The 16,512-nt window shown below is 46.7% G+C and overlaps 2 protein-coding genes across 29 annotated transcripts in view; one reads left to right on the forward strand and one right to left on the reverse strand.

The window, feature by feature from the left end:
• S100PBP (S100P binding protein) overlaps positions 1-6,388 on the reverse strand; it is a 45,548-nt gene extending 39,160 nt beyond the window's left edge. For 13 of the 25 annotated variants that reach the window (XR_012423110.1, XR_012423111.1, XR_001486214.4 and 10 more), the window contains exon 1: positions 5,425-5,461. The gene's annotated coding sequence lies outside the window, so the exon portion shown is untranslated. Of the gene's footprint in view, positions 1-4,682; positions 5,462-6,106 lie in introns of those variants that run through there. The other 12 variants (XR_012423114.1, XR_012423112.1, XM_074013259.1 and 9 more) reach the window with 6 other exon arrangements.
• The window catches only part of YARS1 (tyrosyl-tRNA synthetase 1), a 44,542-nt gene continuing 33,769 nt past the window's right edge, over positions 5,740-16,512 (forward strand). Inside the window, exons 1-4 of one of the 4 annotated variants that reach the window (XM_045375416.3) lie at positions 5,740-5,932; positions 6,151-6,300; positions 12,227-12,373; positions 12,518-12,693. In XM_045375416.3, coding sequence (XP_045231351.1) covers positions 12,335-12,373; positions 12,518-12,693 — 215 coding nt within the window. In that variant the 5' untranslated portion in view covers positions 5,740-5,932; positions 6,151-6,300; positions 12,227-12,334. Of the gene's footprint in view, positions 5,933-6,150; positions 6,301-12,226; positions 12,374-12,517; positions 12,694-16,512 lie in introns of those variants that run through there. The other 3 variants (XM_045375406.3, XM_074013222.1, XM_074013226.1) reach the window with 3 other exon arrangements.

Genomic DNA, 16,512 nt, shown 5'->3' on the forward strand with positions numbered 1-16,512 from the left:
CCTTAATGGGACCAATATCTTTCATAACCATTGCAATAATAAATTCCTACACGACATGACATCCAGATGCAAAAAGATGGGCTTTTCTGAGCTCATGTTCCAACAGATCTGGGAACAAAAGCATACAAAACACCACCATATATATGGTATAGAGAGAGAGAGGAGGAGATAATTTTAATTTTTACAAATCATTCTCTTTCTGATGCTATTTCCTTTTTTTTTTTTTTTTTTGAGACGGAGTCTAGCTCTGTCGCCCAGGCTGGAGTGCAGTGGTGTGATCTCGGCTCACTGCAAGCTCCACCTCCTGGGTTCAGGCCATTCTCCTGCCTCAGCCTCCCAAGTAGCTGGGACTGCAGGTGCCCACCACCATGCCTGGCTAATTTTTGTATTTTTAGTAGAGACGGGGTTTCACTGTGTTAGCCAGGATGGTCTCGATCTCCTGACCTCGTGATCCGCCCGCGCTGGCCTCCCAAAGTGCTAGGATTACAGGCGTGAGCCACCGCGCCCAGCCATTTCCTCATTTTCAAAATTATTTATTATGAAGAATGTAAAACATATACATAAGTAACACAATAGTATAATGAACCCCACATACCCATCACTCAACCCCAACGACTATCAACTCACAGCTAATCTTGCCCCATCCACTTCCCACCTTTACCAGATTATTTTGAAGCAAATCCCAGGCATTATATCATTTCATCTGTAAATAACAAGAACCCCTTATCATAAAATATACAGTTCAGATTTCCAATTATCTTATGTCATATTTTTTTTAAGGCTAAAAAATAATCACTATCCAAATAAGGTCCATACAATGTGACTGGCTGATAATGTCTTATGTGTATTTTAATCTAAAGATTTCAGATCTTTTCCCCCTGCAATTACTTTATTAAAGAAACAATACGCTAGATGGCTTATGCCTGTAATCCCAGCACTTTGGGAGGCTAAATTAGGCAGATCACTTAAGGCCAGGAGTTCGAGACCAGCCTGACCAACATGGCGGAACCCCATTTCTACTAAAACTACAAAGAAAATTTAGCTGGACATAGTGGCATGGGCCTGTAGTCCCAGCTATTCAGAAGGCTGAGGCGGGAGAATCGCTGAAACCCAGGAGGTGGAGGTTGCAATGGGCAAAGATCGCACCACTACACTCCAGCCTGGGTGACAGAGTGAAACGCTATCTCAAAATAAAAGAAAAGAAAAAAGAAACAGGCCAGGCGTGGTGGCTCACACCTGTAATCCTAGCACTTTGGGAGGTCAAGGAGGGCGGATCACGAGGTCAGGAGTTCGAGATCATCTGGACCAACATGGTGAAATCCCATCTCTACTAAAAATACAAAAATTAGCTGGGCTTGGTGGCGTGAGCCTATAATCCCAGCTACTCGGGAGGCTGAGGCAGGGGAACTGCTTGAACCTGGGAGACGGAGGGTGTAGTGAGCCTAGATCACGCCACTGCACTCCAGCCTGGGCAACACAGCAAGAGTCAGTCTCAAAAAACAACAACAAAAAGATCACAATACCATGTATTATGTATGGTATTATATATGGATACATTTATCACAAAATTATAATAATATGCATGAAAGGCCAGAGTTCAGGATGGTCTCGATCTCCTGACCTTGTGATCCGCCCACCTCAGCCTTCCAAAGTGCTGGGATTATAGGCGTGAACCACCACGCTCCACCACCGTTTTATTTCTTAAGAAAACAATATCTCATCTTAGGCTACATGACGATAAATAAATAAGGAAAAAAAAATAGCAAGAAGAGACCTGAAACAAAGATGGCAACCTAAGATAAAGCAGTATGGTAGGTGTAATAATGTTCACTATTATGTTACTTTTATACTGTTAAATTATTGTTATTTTTTTCATACAGGGTCTCAGGTTTGTTGGTCAGGCGGAAAACAGTGGCGTGATCATAGCTCACTGCAGCCTTAAGCCCCAGGGCTGCTGGGACTACAGATGCATGCCACTATACCCAGCTAATTTTTTATTTTTATTTTTATTTATTTTTTTTGAGACAGAGTCTCGCTCTGTCCCCCAGGCTGGAGTGCAGTGGCACGATCTCGGCTCACTGCAAGCTCCGTCTCCTGGGTTCAGGCCATTCTCCTGCCTCAGCCTCCCGAGTAGCTGGGACTATAGGCGCCCGCCACCGCACCTGGCTAATTTTTTGTATTTTTAGTAGAGACAGGGTTTCACCATGGTCTCGATCTCCTGACCTTGTGATCCGCCCGCCTTGGCCTCCCAAAGTGCTGGGATTACAGGCGTGAGCCACCGCGCCCGGCCTATTTTTATTTTTTGTAGAGACATAGTCTTATTATGTTGCCCAGGCTGGTCTGGAACTCCTGGAGTCGAGCAATTCTTCCGCATAGGTTTTCCAAAGTGCTAGGATTACAGGCATTGAGCCACCATATCCAGCCACTATACTTTTTGATATGCTTGAAACAATAAAAACATTTTAGAATTATGAAGTCAATGGGAAAGATACAATGATTATACTCTGTGAAGTATCAAATGTCCTCAAATATCACAGTACCTACCTGATAGGGTTGTGGCAAGAATTAAATAAGATCATGAACATAAATTTAGCACACTAGAGGCATGACATAAGAGATAAATAACTGGTGGCCATAGTTATTATTTCACCCCACCACCATTGCCCTGACCCCTGGTGTCTTAAGAGAAGCATAAGGCCAGGTGTGGAGGCTCACGCCTGTAATCCTAGCACTTTGGGAGGCCGAGGTGGGCGGATAACCTGAGGTCAGGAGTTCGAGACCAGCCTGGCCAACATGGTGAAACCCCATCTCTACTAAAAATACAGAAATTGGCCAGGCGTGTGGTGCATGACTGTAATCCCAGACACTACGGAGGCTGAGGCAGCAGAATCGCTGGAACACAGGAGACAGAGGTTGCAGTGAGCTGAGATCGCGCCACTGCACTCCTGCCTGGGTGACAGAGGGAGACTCCATCTCAAAAAAAAAAAAAAAGCATACGAACGGTAGGAAAAAAGAGTGCTAAACTGGTAGGGAACTTCCCCTAGACCCTGCCTGAAATTATCTAATATACTCTACTCTCATCTAGTTTAATCTAGCATTCAATCATATTGTCACTAAAGACCAGACTAGGTAGACATCTGAAATATCAGGCAAATTATGCAAATTAATGTTCCCTGAACTATCTTTTACAGAGGTACTGGACCTCAGCAATTCACTTCAAATCTCTGAACCTCAACACAGATGAGAACACACATCTAAAAAGGGGTAAATACTGTTAACTTCAAACAGATTATCATGAGAAAAAAGAGGATGCTTATGAAAGTCCTATAAACCTAAAAGTTCTATACCAAAAAAACCTGGTATTTAATGAATGTGCAAGGGGGGAAATCCTCAGATAAAACTGAAGTTCTTCAGTGAAATTCCAAAGACAGCCTTACTTACTACTTCTCTGTCAAAAGATGGCTTGCTTACTTCTCTGCCTACCATTCTTGGCACTTGTCTGGTAACCTCCACTTAAAATATGGGGATCCCTTTTTTTTAATTTTATTTTTATTTTTGAGACAGGGTCTCACTCAATCACCCAGGCTGGAATGCAATGGCATGATCTGGGCTCACTGCAAACTCTGCCTCCCAGGTTCAAGCGATTCTCATATGTCAGCCTCCCAGTAGCTGGGATTACAGGCGTCCACCATGCTGAGCTAATTTTTGTATTTTCAGTAGAGATGGGGTTTTGCTATGTTGGTCAGTCGGGTCTTGAACTCCTGGCCTCAAGCAATCCTCCAGCCTCGGCCTCCCCAAGGGCTGGGATTACAGGCGTAAGCCAGCATGCCTGGCCATATCCCTTTATTTTTAAGGGAAGAGTATTTTTCCGATCTCCTAATTCTATCTCTTAGTTCCTCTACACCCCATCCTTTCTGTGACCCCATTCTGTCCTTCCACATCTCTCTCACCTGTCCACCCCCTTCTTCACATTTCAGTTTACCACCCCCTCTCTCTGTTCTCGAACCTCCTGGTTGCAACCTCAGAAACTGGTTCCCTTTCTATTTTTATCTCACCTCAGAAAACCTACTGCCTTCGAGCACAAAGCCTTACTTTATTGAGGCCACTAAAACTGCAACACCAGATGCAAACCCACATCCTCTTTCAAGCTCTAAAGTCAAGACCATTACCAAGCAGGGTCTGACAGGTACAGCCAAGGGCAGAGATTATTTCCAATGGACAAGACCTCCCGCTGGCCTTTGATTTCCAACCTTTCCCAAATGCAATACATGGGAAGCACACAGCACAAAACGCACTCAGCAAGCTTTGTTATCACTCCATAAAATACACACAATATTTACAAAAAATCAAAATGAACTCAAATTATCTGTAACAGTTTTGCAAATTCCTTCGAAGTAACTAAAAACACCGCAGGACGGAAAAAACAACCCAGGGCTGCAAATCTTTGCTTTAGGTAACATTTCACTAGATGAGAGTGCCAGGATTTCTCCTCCCACATGGGCACAGAAAACAGATTTGCTAAGCTGCAGCAACAGGTTTCTTTAAAAAAAAAATGTGCTTTAAAACACTTCAGGCAGGTCTGCTAGAGCTTGGAGTCCCTAACGAATACACAAAACACTGGAGATCAGGTTAGGGCAGGCGGTGGGCAATTCAACCACTTCTAGGACCTTTCCAGGACCCACCGAGGTGCTGCTTTCCCTCTTGCCCTAGAAGTAACTGGTGACGCCGTCTCCAGCCCTTGAGGACCCGGAGAAAGGATGGCCCAGGCCCAACCTTTGGAGGATACTGCCTTGGCTCTCTCTCACAAATGCAACGGCCCGGGACGGTGTCGCCCTCCAGGAAGGCCCTTTGCATCTCCCTCCTCCGGAGACACCGCGAATTCCCGCCTCCCGGCGGAAAGCGGGAGAAGCGAGGGTTTTCTCCCCGCCCCTCCCCCAGTAGGGGCACACCCGCCCCCCTCAGCAGGCCTGGGCTTTGCGCTCCTCTCCCGGGAACCACCGTCCTCAGATCTCCCCGGGGAGTGGGCCGTCCTCTTCCTGCCCCCACCCGCGAGACGCGGCAGAAAAGCCCGCGGCTATCTTCCCGCCAGCAACAGCCTCCCGCCGAGCCGGTCGGGACAGAGGCGGCCCCCACCCCCACTGGGCAGGGACTGCAGACGGCGCTCCCCGACTCTCAGACGACCAGGGAGCTTCCCTTTTCCTCAGCGGGGTGAGGGGCATCTGTCGCCTGCCGACTTGGAGGTGGGGGGCAGGGACATTCCCTCGCCATCACCTCAGGAGCTAGAACGCTTCTCGCCGCAGGGCGTGGGCCTCCCAATCCCTCCAAGGGGCGGACGGCGTGCGCAACCCCCTGGAGAAGCAACAGGCGCCCCCATCCCCCTCCAAGCCGGGTAACGCCGACCCCCTTTTCCCTCCCGCTCTTCACCTCCGGAAGCCGGGCCAAAGCCTGGGCGAACGACTGCGCCTCACTCCGCCCCCTGCGCCATTTTATCGCCCCCTCCCCGACCTCCCCCACCCCGAGTCAGCCGGGCCAACGCCAGGGGGAGGGCAAACCAGCAGTGATTGGCAGGAAACCGTCCCGCCTCTAGGAGGGTTGTGCCCCGCGCAGGCGCTTCAGCCCCGCCCTCCGCACCGCCTACCGTGCCCGCCGGCTCCACCTTTTCCCGTCTCATCGACCTGCTCGACTCTCCGCTGCTCCTCACTTTTTCCAGCTACTGCCGGGCGGGGAGGGGTCCAGGCCGAGCAAGCGGAGCGCCGAGCCCAGCTGATGCAACCTGGCTGGACTCGCGTGACAGTTCCCGGTACGCGGCGGCGACGGTGACCCAGGAAGGGGCTCTGGTGCCGGGCTGAGCAGGGGAAGCAGGGGTAGCGGAGCCATGGGGGACGCTCCCAGCCCTGAAGAGAAACTGCACCTTATCACCCGGAACCTGCAGGTCAGGCCTGGGGGTCGGAAATGCGCCGTTGGGGACTAGGAGCCCGAGGTTCAGTGATTTTGAGCCCCATTACGGGGTTCTAAGTATGTGGGGCCGGGGTCTCGGCGCTGGGGCAGCTCTGAGAAAGGCTGTAGATCTCACTGCTGGTCGGTCAGTCAATCAAGCAGCCCTTACCTGGGTTCCACAGAAAGCACAGCGGGCTCATCTCTTCCGTCCAGTTACCTTGTGTTGGAGCCAAGCTTTGAATCCAGGACTCCCACTCCACCACCCTATTAAGTGCCAGACCTGGAGCTTAGTCGCTGGGGATACGTCAAGCCAGAGCTTGTCTGAAGGGGATCAGACGTTAAAAATGACCCATTACGGTTCAAGTAAGTACTGGAAGATGCTATACTGGGAGCTTTAAAAGGAAAAAGAGAAGGGAAGCCTTCCCTGAGGAAGTGACCTCTAAACTGCGCCTTGAAGATAGTGGATCCCCCCTCCTCATATGTTCCGATTGTTACCAAGAAATACGGGAGTAGAAGTTAACCAGAGGAAGAATGGAAGAATGACGAGGGAGAGCATTTCAGATGGAGGGAACAGAAATTGTGGCTAATTTAGCTGGAGTGGAGTGAGCAAAGTTATGCGGAAGTACTTAAATATTTGTGTTGCTTATTCCCTTAACTTTTTCAGGCTTCTATTGTCACCTTATCAGGGAGGCATGATTTCCGACCACTTTATTTAAATAACAAACCCTCTGGCACCAGAACTGCCCCATCCCTTGCTCTGCCTTTTTTTTTCTGTTGTTATTTCTACATGCTATACATTTTATTTGTTTATTTGTTTAGGAGAGGTAGGCAGGGTCCAAGTCACGGGCGCCTTGCAGGCCTTATTCTGTTCAATTTTAAATTGTGCTTTCTTCAAAGAGCAGTTGATACATCACTTGGGCCACAGCCTGCTCTGTTTTTTCTTTTTTGAGATGTAATTCACATACTATAAAATTCACCCTTTTAAAGTGTACAATTCAGTGGGTTTTAGTATGTTCACAAGGTTGTGCAACCATCACACTAATCTAATAAAACTTGCACCCATTAGCAGACACTATCTATTACCCACTACTCCTAGCCTTAGGGAAACACTAATCTACTCTCTGTCTCCAGGTATTTGCCTATTCTGGGCATTTCCTGTAAGTAGAATCATACAATATGTGTCTTGTTGCGGCTGATTTTTTGCACTTAGCATAATGTTTTCAGAGTTCATGCATGTATTTGCACCTAACAGAACCTCATTCCTTTTTTAGTTTTGTTTTTTTTTTTTTGAGACAGAGTCTCCTCGGTCGCCCAGGCTGGAGTGCAGTGGCGCGATCTCAGCTCACTGCAAGCTCCGCCTGCTGGGGTCCACGCCATTCTCCTGCCTCAGCCTCCCGAGTAGCTGGGACTACAGGCGCCAGCCACCACGCCCGGCTAACGTTTTGTATTTTTAGTAGACCGGGTTTCACCGTGTTAGCCAGGATGGTCTCCATCTCCTGACCTCGTGATCCACCCGCTTCGGCCTTCCAAAGTGCTGGGATTACAGGCATGAGCCACCGCGCCCGGCCTAACGTCATTCCTTTTTATAGTTGAATGATACTCTGATGTATGGGTATACATTTTGTTTTTCCGTTCATCAGTTGATGGACATTTGGGTTATTCCATTCACAACTTAGTCTTAACCAAAGGTTTTTGCATGCTTCCCCTAGCTAGATTCTTTGTTTCCTATTCTCTCTCCATAAAATAGTGCTGGTTGGAGACTAAAAATACACAAAACTATTAGAATTTACTCAATTGGGTTTTTCGTTTTGGGGTTTTTTTTTTTTTTTTTTTTTGAAACGGAGTTTCGCTCTTGTTGCCCAGGCTGGAGTGCAATGGCACAATCTTAGCTCACTGCAACCTCTACCTCCCGGGCTCAAGCGATTCTCCTGCCTCAGCCTCCTGAGTAGCTGGAATTACAGATATGTGCCAACACGCCGGGCTAATTTTTGTATTTTTAGTAGAGACGGGGTTTCACCATGTTAGCCAGGCTGGTCTCAAATTCCTGACCTCCAGTTATCCGCCAAACTCGGCTTCCCAAAGTGCTGGGATTAACAGGCATGAGCCATGGCACCCGGCCTCACTCAGGTTTTAAAGGCTAAGTAATGTGACATCTTCCTGGATGGTGAGAACCCTCCAAGTGTCCACATAGTTGGGGTGCTCTTGAGCATGCGGGATCAGCTACCAAAAGACTTGGAGCACAGGATTTTAACAAGTCCTGGTAATACATGATTCAAACTAGCAGTCTATCATAGTTTCTAACAGCCTCCAAAACTGTAACTTGAGGAAACACTACAGCCTCTTATCAGAGGTACACTGGCCTCTTAGAATTTTTTCAATACTGTCATAGGACAAAAAGAAATCATTAAAGGTTTGCAAAAAGGAAAATGAGTTTTAAAGAAGTTTTTGAGTTTTAAAGACTATCTCTGGCTACCTTTTAGAACATGGATTGGAGTGGCCAGGCACAATGGCTCATGCCTGTAATCCCAACACTTTGGGAGGCCCATGCGGGCAGATCACTTGAGGTCAGGAGTTGAAGACCAACCTGACCAACATAGTGAAACCCCATCTCTACTAAAAATACAAAAATTTATTGGGCATGGTGGCAGGCACCTGTAATTCCAGCTACTTGGGAGACTGAGGCAGGAGAATAGTTTGAACCCGGGAGCAGAGGTTGCAGTGACTTAAGATTGCATCACTGCCCTCCAGCTTGGGTGACAGAGCAAGACTCCGTCTCAAAAAAATAAAAAAAAGAACATGGATTGGAGGGAGTAAGAGTAGATTTGGGAGACCTGTTAGGAGAATATTACAGTAATCCTGGTGTGATCTGATGGGGCCTGGATTTGGGTGGTGATGTAGAGGCAGAGAGAAATAGGAGGGTTGAAGAGCAGTTTTGGAGTCCTTGAACAACTCTAAATGATGGTACCATTTACTGAACTAGGAGTGAAACTATCAGTGAAAAAGATGGTTGGGGAGTGAAGTAAAGTCAAGAGCATGAGTTTTATTTTGAACACGTTGAGTTTGAATGATTGGATTGATAACAAGAACACCGTTCTGTATATGGGCGTGAGCAGGAGATTTGGGAGTTACTGGCTCACAGTAGTAACTGAAGCAACTGAAGGGGATCAGTTAAGGAGACTGTAGAGTAAGAAGATAAAAGACCAGAGCCCCAAGGATTGCTAATATTTATTGACTAGGAAAAATAAGAACAGTTGCAAAGAAATCTAAGCAGGCAGAGAAGAGGAAAACTAAGAGAATAAAATAAAGGAGACCAAAAGAGGAGAGTGCTTCTGGGAGGGAGTGAGGACTAAAAAATACTCATTGAATTTAGCAACATGAAGGTCCTCTGTGATCTTAGCAAGTTTATTTGTGATGTGATATGGAATTCAAATTGGAATGGGAGATTAGGAAATGGAGACCAAAGGAAGAGACAACTGTTTCAAGAAATTGGCTATGAAAGGAAGGAGAGTGAGTTAGAGGTATGTAAACCAAAAAGTATCTGAGGCCAGGTGTGGTGGCTCACACCTATAATCCCAGCACTTTGGGAGGCTGAGGCAGGTGGATCATTTGAGGTCAGAAGTTGAGACCAACCCGACCAACATGGTGAAACCCCATCTCTACTAAAAATACAAACAATTAGCTGAGTGTGGTGGTGTGTGCCTGTAACATCAGCTACTCTGGAAGCTGAGGCAGAAGAATCACTTGAACCCCGGAGGCGGAGGTTCTAGTGAGCAGAGATCACAGCACTGCGCTCCAGCCTGGGCGACAGAGTGAGACTCCAACTGCGCTCCAGCCTGGGCGACAGAGTGAGACTCCATCTTTTTTTTTTTTTTTTTTTTTTTTTTTTTTGAGACGGAGTCAGAGTGAGACTCCATCTTAAAAAAAAAAAGTATCTGAGACAAGTCTCAATGAATTTAGAGGTTTATTTTGCTAAGTTGAAAGACCATGGCACCTGACACAGCCTCAGTAAGTTCTGAGAACATGTGTCCAGGGTGGTTAGGTTACAGTTTCGTTTTATACATTTTGGGGAGACAGAAGTTACAGGCAAAAACATAAATCAATACAAGTAAGGTATACATTGGTTTGCCCAGAAAGGGGGTGGGAGTTCTAGGTTATAGGTGGATTCAAAGATTTCCTGATTGGCAATTGATTGAAAGAGTTAAACTCTGCCTGAAGAGTTGAAGTCAGCTGAGTTAAGATAAGGAGGGTTGTGGAAGCCAAGGTTTGTTTGTTTTTTTTTTTTTTTTTGAGACATAGTCTTGTTCTTGTTGCCCAGGCTGGAGTGCAATGGTGCAATATTGGCTCACTACAACCTCCGCCTTCCAGGTTCAAGCGATTCTCCTGTCTCAGCCTCCTGAGTAGCTGGGGTTACAAGCGCCTGCCACCGTGCTCTGCTAATTTTTGTATGTTTAGTAGAGACAGGGTTTCGCCATGTTGGTCAGGCTGGTCTTGAACTCCTGACCTCGTGATCCGCCCGCCTTGGCCTCCCAAAGTGCTGGGATTTACCGGCCTGAGCCACTGTACCCAGCTGAAGCCAAGGTTCTTGTCATATAGGTGAAGCCTCCAGGTAGCTGGCTTCAGAGAGAATTGATGGTGAATGTCTGTTATCTGACCTTAAAAGGTGTCAGACTCTCCAGAAAAGACTTAGTATGGGTAGGAGATTTCTCTACAGAACGCACATTTCCCCCCACAAGAGACAGTTTTGCAGGGTCATTTCAAAATATGTCAAATAAATATCTTTTGGGGTAAAATACTTTGATTTCCTTTAGGGTCTGCTATCTGTCTTGTGGTGCTATACCAGAATCAGGTTGGAATTTGGTATCTTATTGCTACAGAGAGTTTGTTTTGTCGATCTTACTATCTGTGTTTTAATGTTCATGCTGGTCAATTGTGTCTAAACCCCAGAGGATCACCAGGTGGAGCGGCTCACACCTATAATCCTAGCACTTTGGGAGACTGAGGCCAGAAGATCACTTGAGTCCAAGAATTCGAGACCAGCCTGGGCAACATAGTGAGACTTCTCTACTAAACCAAAAAAACTAGCCAGGCGTACATGCGCTGGTAGCCCCAAGCTGCTAGGAAGGCTGAAGTGGGAGGATTGTTGAGCCTGGAGGTCTAGGCTGCAGTGAGCTGTGTTTGCACAACTGGACTCCAGCCAGGGCAGCATAGCAAGATCTTGTCTCCAAAAAATAAGTGAATAAATATACTCCAAAGGGAGAGGGGTATAATGAGGCAAGTCAGACCCTTCCTTCCTGCGTTGGCCTGAACTAGTTTTTTAGATTTCTTTGGGATCCCGTTGGCCAAAATGTGGGGTCCATTCCATCAGTTGGGGGGCTTAGAGTTTAGTTTTGGTTTACAGGTAGCTACAGGCAAAGATGCAGTTAGGGGCATGTCCCCACTCCCCAGCATCGGGGGTGATACTAGGAGCAGCATCAACTTTACATTGGCTCTCCATGTTGTAACTGAGCGAGTTATATAGAAACGCCACACTCTGAGATGAATTCAGGAGTCCTTTATTAGCTTGCGACCGAGAGACGGCTAGTGCTCAAAATTCTCTCGGCCCTGAAGAAGGGGCTAGATTTTCTTTTATACTTTGGTTTAGAAAGGGGAGGGGGAGCCTAGCCGAAGTAATCTTACAGAAGTAAAATAGGCAAAAACGTTAAAAAGACAAATGGTTTATACTTTGGTTTAAAAAGGGGAGGGGGAGCCTAGCTGAAGTTATCTTACAGAAGTAAAACAGGCAAAAAAGTTAAAAAGACAAATGGTTATGGGAAAACAAACAGTTCCAGGTGCAGGGGCTTTAAATCCATCACAAGTGATAGACGCGGAGGCTTTGGGTACCATCAGCCAGACACAAATGTGGGGGCTTAGGGTACTATCAACCGGGTGAATTCCTGGGAACTGCGATATAGCTTGCCACAATATCTTATCAGTTAATTGCGTTCTTTGATGTGCTGGGAGTCAGCTTGCACAAGTTAAGTCCTTGAGGAGGGGGGTGGGTAAGAGGCTGCAAGGGGCTGCAAGTGAAGGAGCCAAAATGGAGTTTGTCTGGCTCTCTCAGCAAAGGGAGAGTCAATTCGGGTTAAAACAAGATAGGGTATCACATCCACACTGAGAGCATGGCTGGACCTCCTTGATGGCTCTGAGCCTGGATCTCCAGTGACACATCCTTTTGTTTTCCTTGTCACACGGTAAAGGATGAGCAAGGTGGGACACCGACATTAAACTAACTCTTCTGCTTCCACAACAGGAGGTGCTGGGGGAAGATAAGCTGAAGGAGATACTGAAGGAGCGGGAACTTAAAATTTACTGGGGAACAGCAACCACGGGCAAACCACATGTGGCTTACTTTGTGCCCATGTCAAAGATTGCGGACTTCTTGAAGGCAGGATGTGAGGTAAGAACTAATGCTATAAGCCCTTGAGGGATGACCCAAAGGAGACCCAAGAGAGACTTAACAAGGACAGGGTGGGGCTGGAGGAGATAGGTTGGAGGTATTTGGACAAATTCGCGTTTTGGTAGCCCCTTATCTCTTATCCAGGTAACAATTCTGTTTGCGGACCTTCACGCATACCTGGATAACATGAAAGCCCCATGGGAACTTCTAGAACTCCGAGTCAGTTACTATGAGAATGTGATCAAAGCAATGCTGGAGAGCATTGGTGTGCCCTTGGAGAAGCTCAAGTTCATCAAAGGCACTGATTACCAGCTCAGCAAGTAAGTGCTTGATCATCCACCCTCCTTGTGGCTCTGGTGCTGCTAGCTAATTACAGGCCTGTGGAGTCCAGTCATTCTTTACATTTAAATTAGAAGCTGTCTGGCATGACCTATTAAGAACCGTTTAAAACTTTATACTCATTGTCCTTGTAATTCATCCATCAGAAGTATACTGACTAGTAAATGCCTTAATACTGTCGTATTTGCTGGAAATACAAACATAACCATAACAAAGTCCTTGGCCTTGCAAAACTCACAGCATATGGGAGAGTGATTGTGAACAATTCAGCCTCCCTTTCTCTTCCAGCCTCAGCAAATAATAAGAAAAGAAAAGTGGGCCGGGCGCGGTGGCTCAAGCCTGTAATCCCAGCACTTTGGGAGGCCGAGACGGGCGGATCACTAGGTCAGGAGATCGAGACCATCCTGGCTAACACGGTGAAACCCCATCTCTACTGAAAAATACAAAAAACTAGCCGGGCGAGGTGGCGGGCGCCTGTAGTCCCAGCTACTCAGGAGGCTGACACAGGAGAATGGCCCGAACCCGGGAGGCGGAGCTTGCAGTGAGCTGAGATCCGGCCACTGCACTCCAGCCTGGGCGACAGAGCGAGACTCCGTCTCAAAAAAAAAAAAAAAAAAAAAAGAAAAGTGAAAGAAAAATATTTCACTTGTTTTTCACCACCCCAACAATTGTTATTGCTTTTTATCTTTGTGAGTTTTGTTCATATTTGGAATGTTAGCATAGATATTTCATGTTCTGATGTTTAACTTACTCTTTCTTTTTTTTTTTTGAGATGTAGTTTCGCTCTTGTTGCCCAGGCTGGAGTGCAATGGCGCAGTCTTGACTCACTGCAACCTCTGCCTCCTGGGTTCAAGTGATTCTCCTCCCTCAGCCTCCCAAGTAGCTGGGATTACAGGCATGCACAACCACATCCAACTAATTTTGTATTTTTAGTAGAGGCAGGGTTTCTCCATGTTGGTCAAGCTGGTACTGAACTCCCAACCTCAGGTGACCCTCCCGCCTCGGTCTCTCAAAGTGCTGGGATTACAGGCATGAGCCATTGCCCCCGACCTAACTTACTCTTTCTTTTTTTTTATTTTATTTTTTTTTTTTTTTTTTTTTTTTTTTTTTTTTTTTTTTTTTTGAGACGGAGTCTCGCTCTGTAGCCCAGGCTGGAGTGCAGTGGCCGGATCTCAGCTCACTGCAAGCTCCGCCTCCCGGGTTCACGCCATTCTCCGGCCTCAGCCTCCCGAGTAGCTGGGACTACAGGCGCTGCCACCTCGCCCGGCTATTTTTTGTATTTCTTAGTAGAGACGGGGTTTCACCGTGTTAGCCAGGATGGTCTCGATCTCCTGACCTCGTGATCCGCCCATCTCGGCCTCCCAAAGTGCTGGGATTACAGGCTTGAGCCACCGCGCCCGGCCTCTTTTTTTTTATTTTTATTTATATTTTTTGAGATGGAGTCTTGCTCTGCCACCCAGGCTGGAGTACAGTGGCGTGATCTCACCTCACTGCGAGCTCCGCTTCCCGACTTCACACCATTCTCCTGCCTCAACCTCCCGAGTAGCTGGGACTACAGGCACCCACCACCTCTCTTGGTTAATTTTTTTGTATTTTTAGTAGAGACGGGGTTTCATCATGTTAGCCAGGATGGTCTCGATCTTCTGACCTTGTGATCCGCCTGCCTCGGCCTCCCAAAGTGCTGGGATTACAGGTGTGAGCCACCATGCCCGGCCTAACTTACTCTTTCTTTTTTTTTTTTTTTTTTTTGAGACGTAGTCTTGCTCCGTGCCCCAGGCTGGAGTGCAGTGGCGCGATCTCGGCTCACTGCAAGCTCCGCCCCCCTGGGTTCACGCCATTCTCCTGCCTCAGCCTCCCGAGTAGCTGGGACTACAGGCGCCCGCCACCTCGCCCGGCTAATTTTCTTGTATTTTTAGTAGAGACGGGGTTTCACCGTGTTAGCCAGGATGGTCTCGATCTCCTGACCTCGTGATCCGCCCGTCTTGGCCTCCCAAAGTGCTGGGATTACAGGCTTGAGCCACCGCGCCCGGCCAACTTACTCTTTCTTAGGTAATTTCCCCATGCTACCTCATTGTCTTCACATTTAAAAAATTTTAAAACCTCAGATATGCATGTATAAGTACATAGCACTCTATTAGTCACTTTTGCATTTTAACCCTTAGAACAACTTTTTAAAATGAGCATTATTTTGTCCTATTTCACAGATAAGGAAATTAATTCAGATTTAACTTTCCCAAGTTTATATATCTAGTAAGTAAATGAATCAGGATGTGAACCCAGATCTCTTGCTTACTAGTATATTTCTCTTTTTACTGCATCTAATATAATTTTCTTTACCATTCCTCATTATTGATACATTTAGGGCTTTAAATAAAGCATATAGGCTGGTCAGGGTGGCTCATGTCTATAATCTGAGCACTTTAGGAGGGCAAGCTAGGAGAATTGCTTGAGGCCAAGAGTTCAAGACTACCCTGGCCAACATAGCAAGTCCCCATCTCTCAAAAAAAGAAAAGAAAGAAAGAAAAATAGGACCAGGCAATGGTGGCTCACACCTGTAATCCCAGTGCTTTGGAAGGCTGAGGTGGGCAGATTACTTGAGGCCAGGAGTTTGAGACCAGTCTAGCCAACACAGCAAAACCCCATCTCTACTAAAAAATACAAAAAATTAGACCAGGCATGGTGGCTCACACCTGTAACTCAGCACTTTGGGAGGCTGAGGCAGGCAAATCACGAGGTCAGGAGTTCAAAACTAGCCTGGCCATCGTAGTGAAACTGTATCTCTACTAAAAATATAAAAATTAGCTGGGTGTGGTGGGATGTACCTGTGGTCCCAGCTACTCAGGAGGCTGAGGCAGGACAATTGATTGAACCCGGGAGGCAGAGGTCGCAGTGAGTCGAGATCGTGCCATTGCACTCTAGCCCGGGCGACAATGCAAGACTCTGTCTCAAAAAAGAAAAAAAGTTAGCCAGGCATTGTGGCGCGCGTCTGTAGTCCCAGCTAGTCGGGAGGCTGAGGCAGGAGAATCACTTGAACCCAGGAGGTGGAGATTGCAGTGAGTGGAGATCATACCACTGCACTCCAGCCTGGGCAACAGAGTGAGACTCCATCTCAAAAGAGAAGAAAGAAAAAGAAATGACTAAATAAAGCATATGAACATCTTTGAATCTACAGCCTTTGTAGAGTACCTGAAATTTTATTCATTTTTACATTTAATCTACAGATCTTTATGGAGCCCCTGGTATATGATAAGCACTGTTCTAGATACTGGATATGCAAAAGTAAGCCAAAACAAAAGTCCCTATCCTAATGGGGCTTACATTCCAGCAAGGAAATACAGACAGTAAATAATAAGTTATATGTGTATCAGATGGCAATAGCTAAAACAAAGCAGGCAGCCCAGGGTAGAGAAAGTTTTTGGGAAACGGGGGGTTTCAATTTGAATGAGATGGTTAGGGAAACCCTCTACTAAAATGACATTAGGCAGAAACCTGAATAAGGTGAGGGAGTGAGTCTTGCAAATATGTATTGAATTCTTGCTATGTGCGAGACACTAGTCTAGGAACTGGGGTTATACCTGTGAAGAACACAGGCACGATTTTTATTCTCCAAGAACTTAAGAGAATTTGGGATATGGGAAGCTGGGATAAATAAAACTATCTTTCTTTAAAGTCACTTGATATTTTTCTATATACAAAAATGACTTTAGGGCCAGGCATGGTGGCTCACGCCTGTAATCCCAGCACTTTGGGCGGCTGAGGCAGGTGGATCACCTGAGGTCAGGAGTTCAAGACCAGCCTGG

The sequence above is a fragment of the Macaca fascicularis genome, chromosome 1, assembly GCF_037993035.2.
Source record: "Macaca fascicularis isolate 582-1 chromosome 1, T2T-MFA8v1.1".
Lineage (NCBI taxonomy): Eukaryota > Metazoa > Chordata > Mammalia > Primates > Cercopithecidae > Macaca > Macaca fascicularis.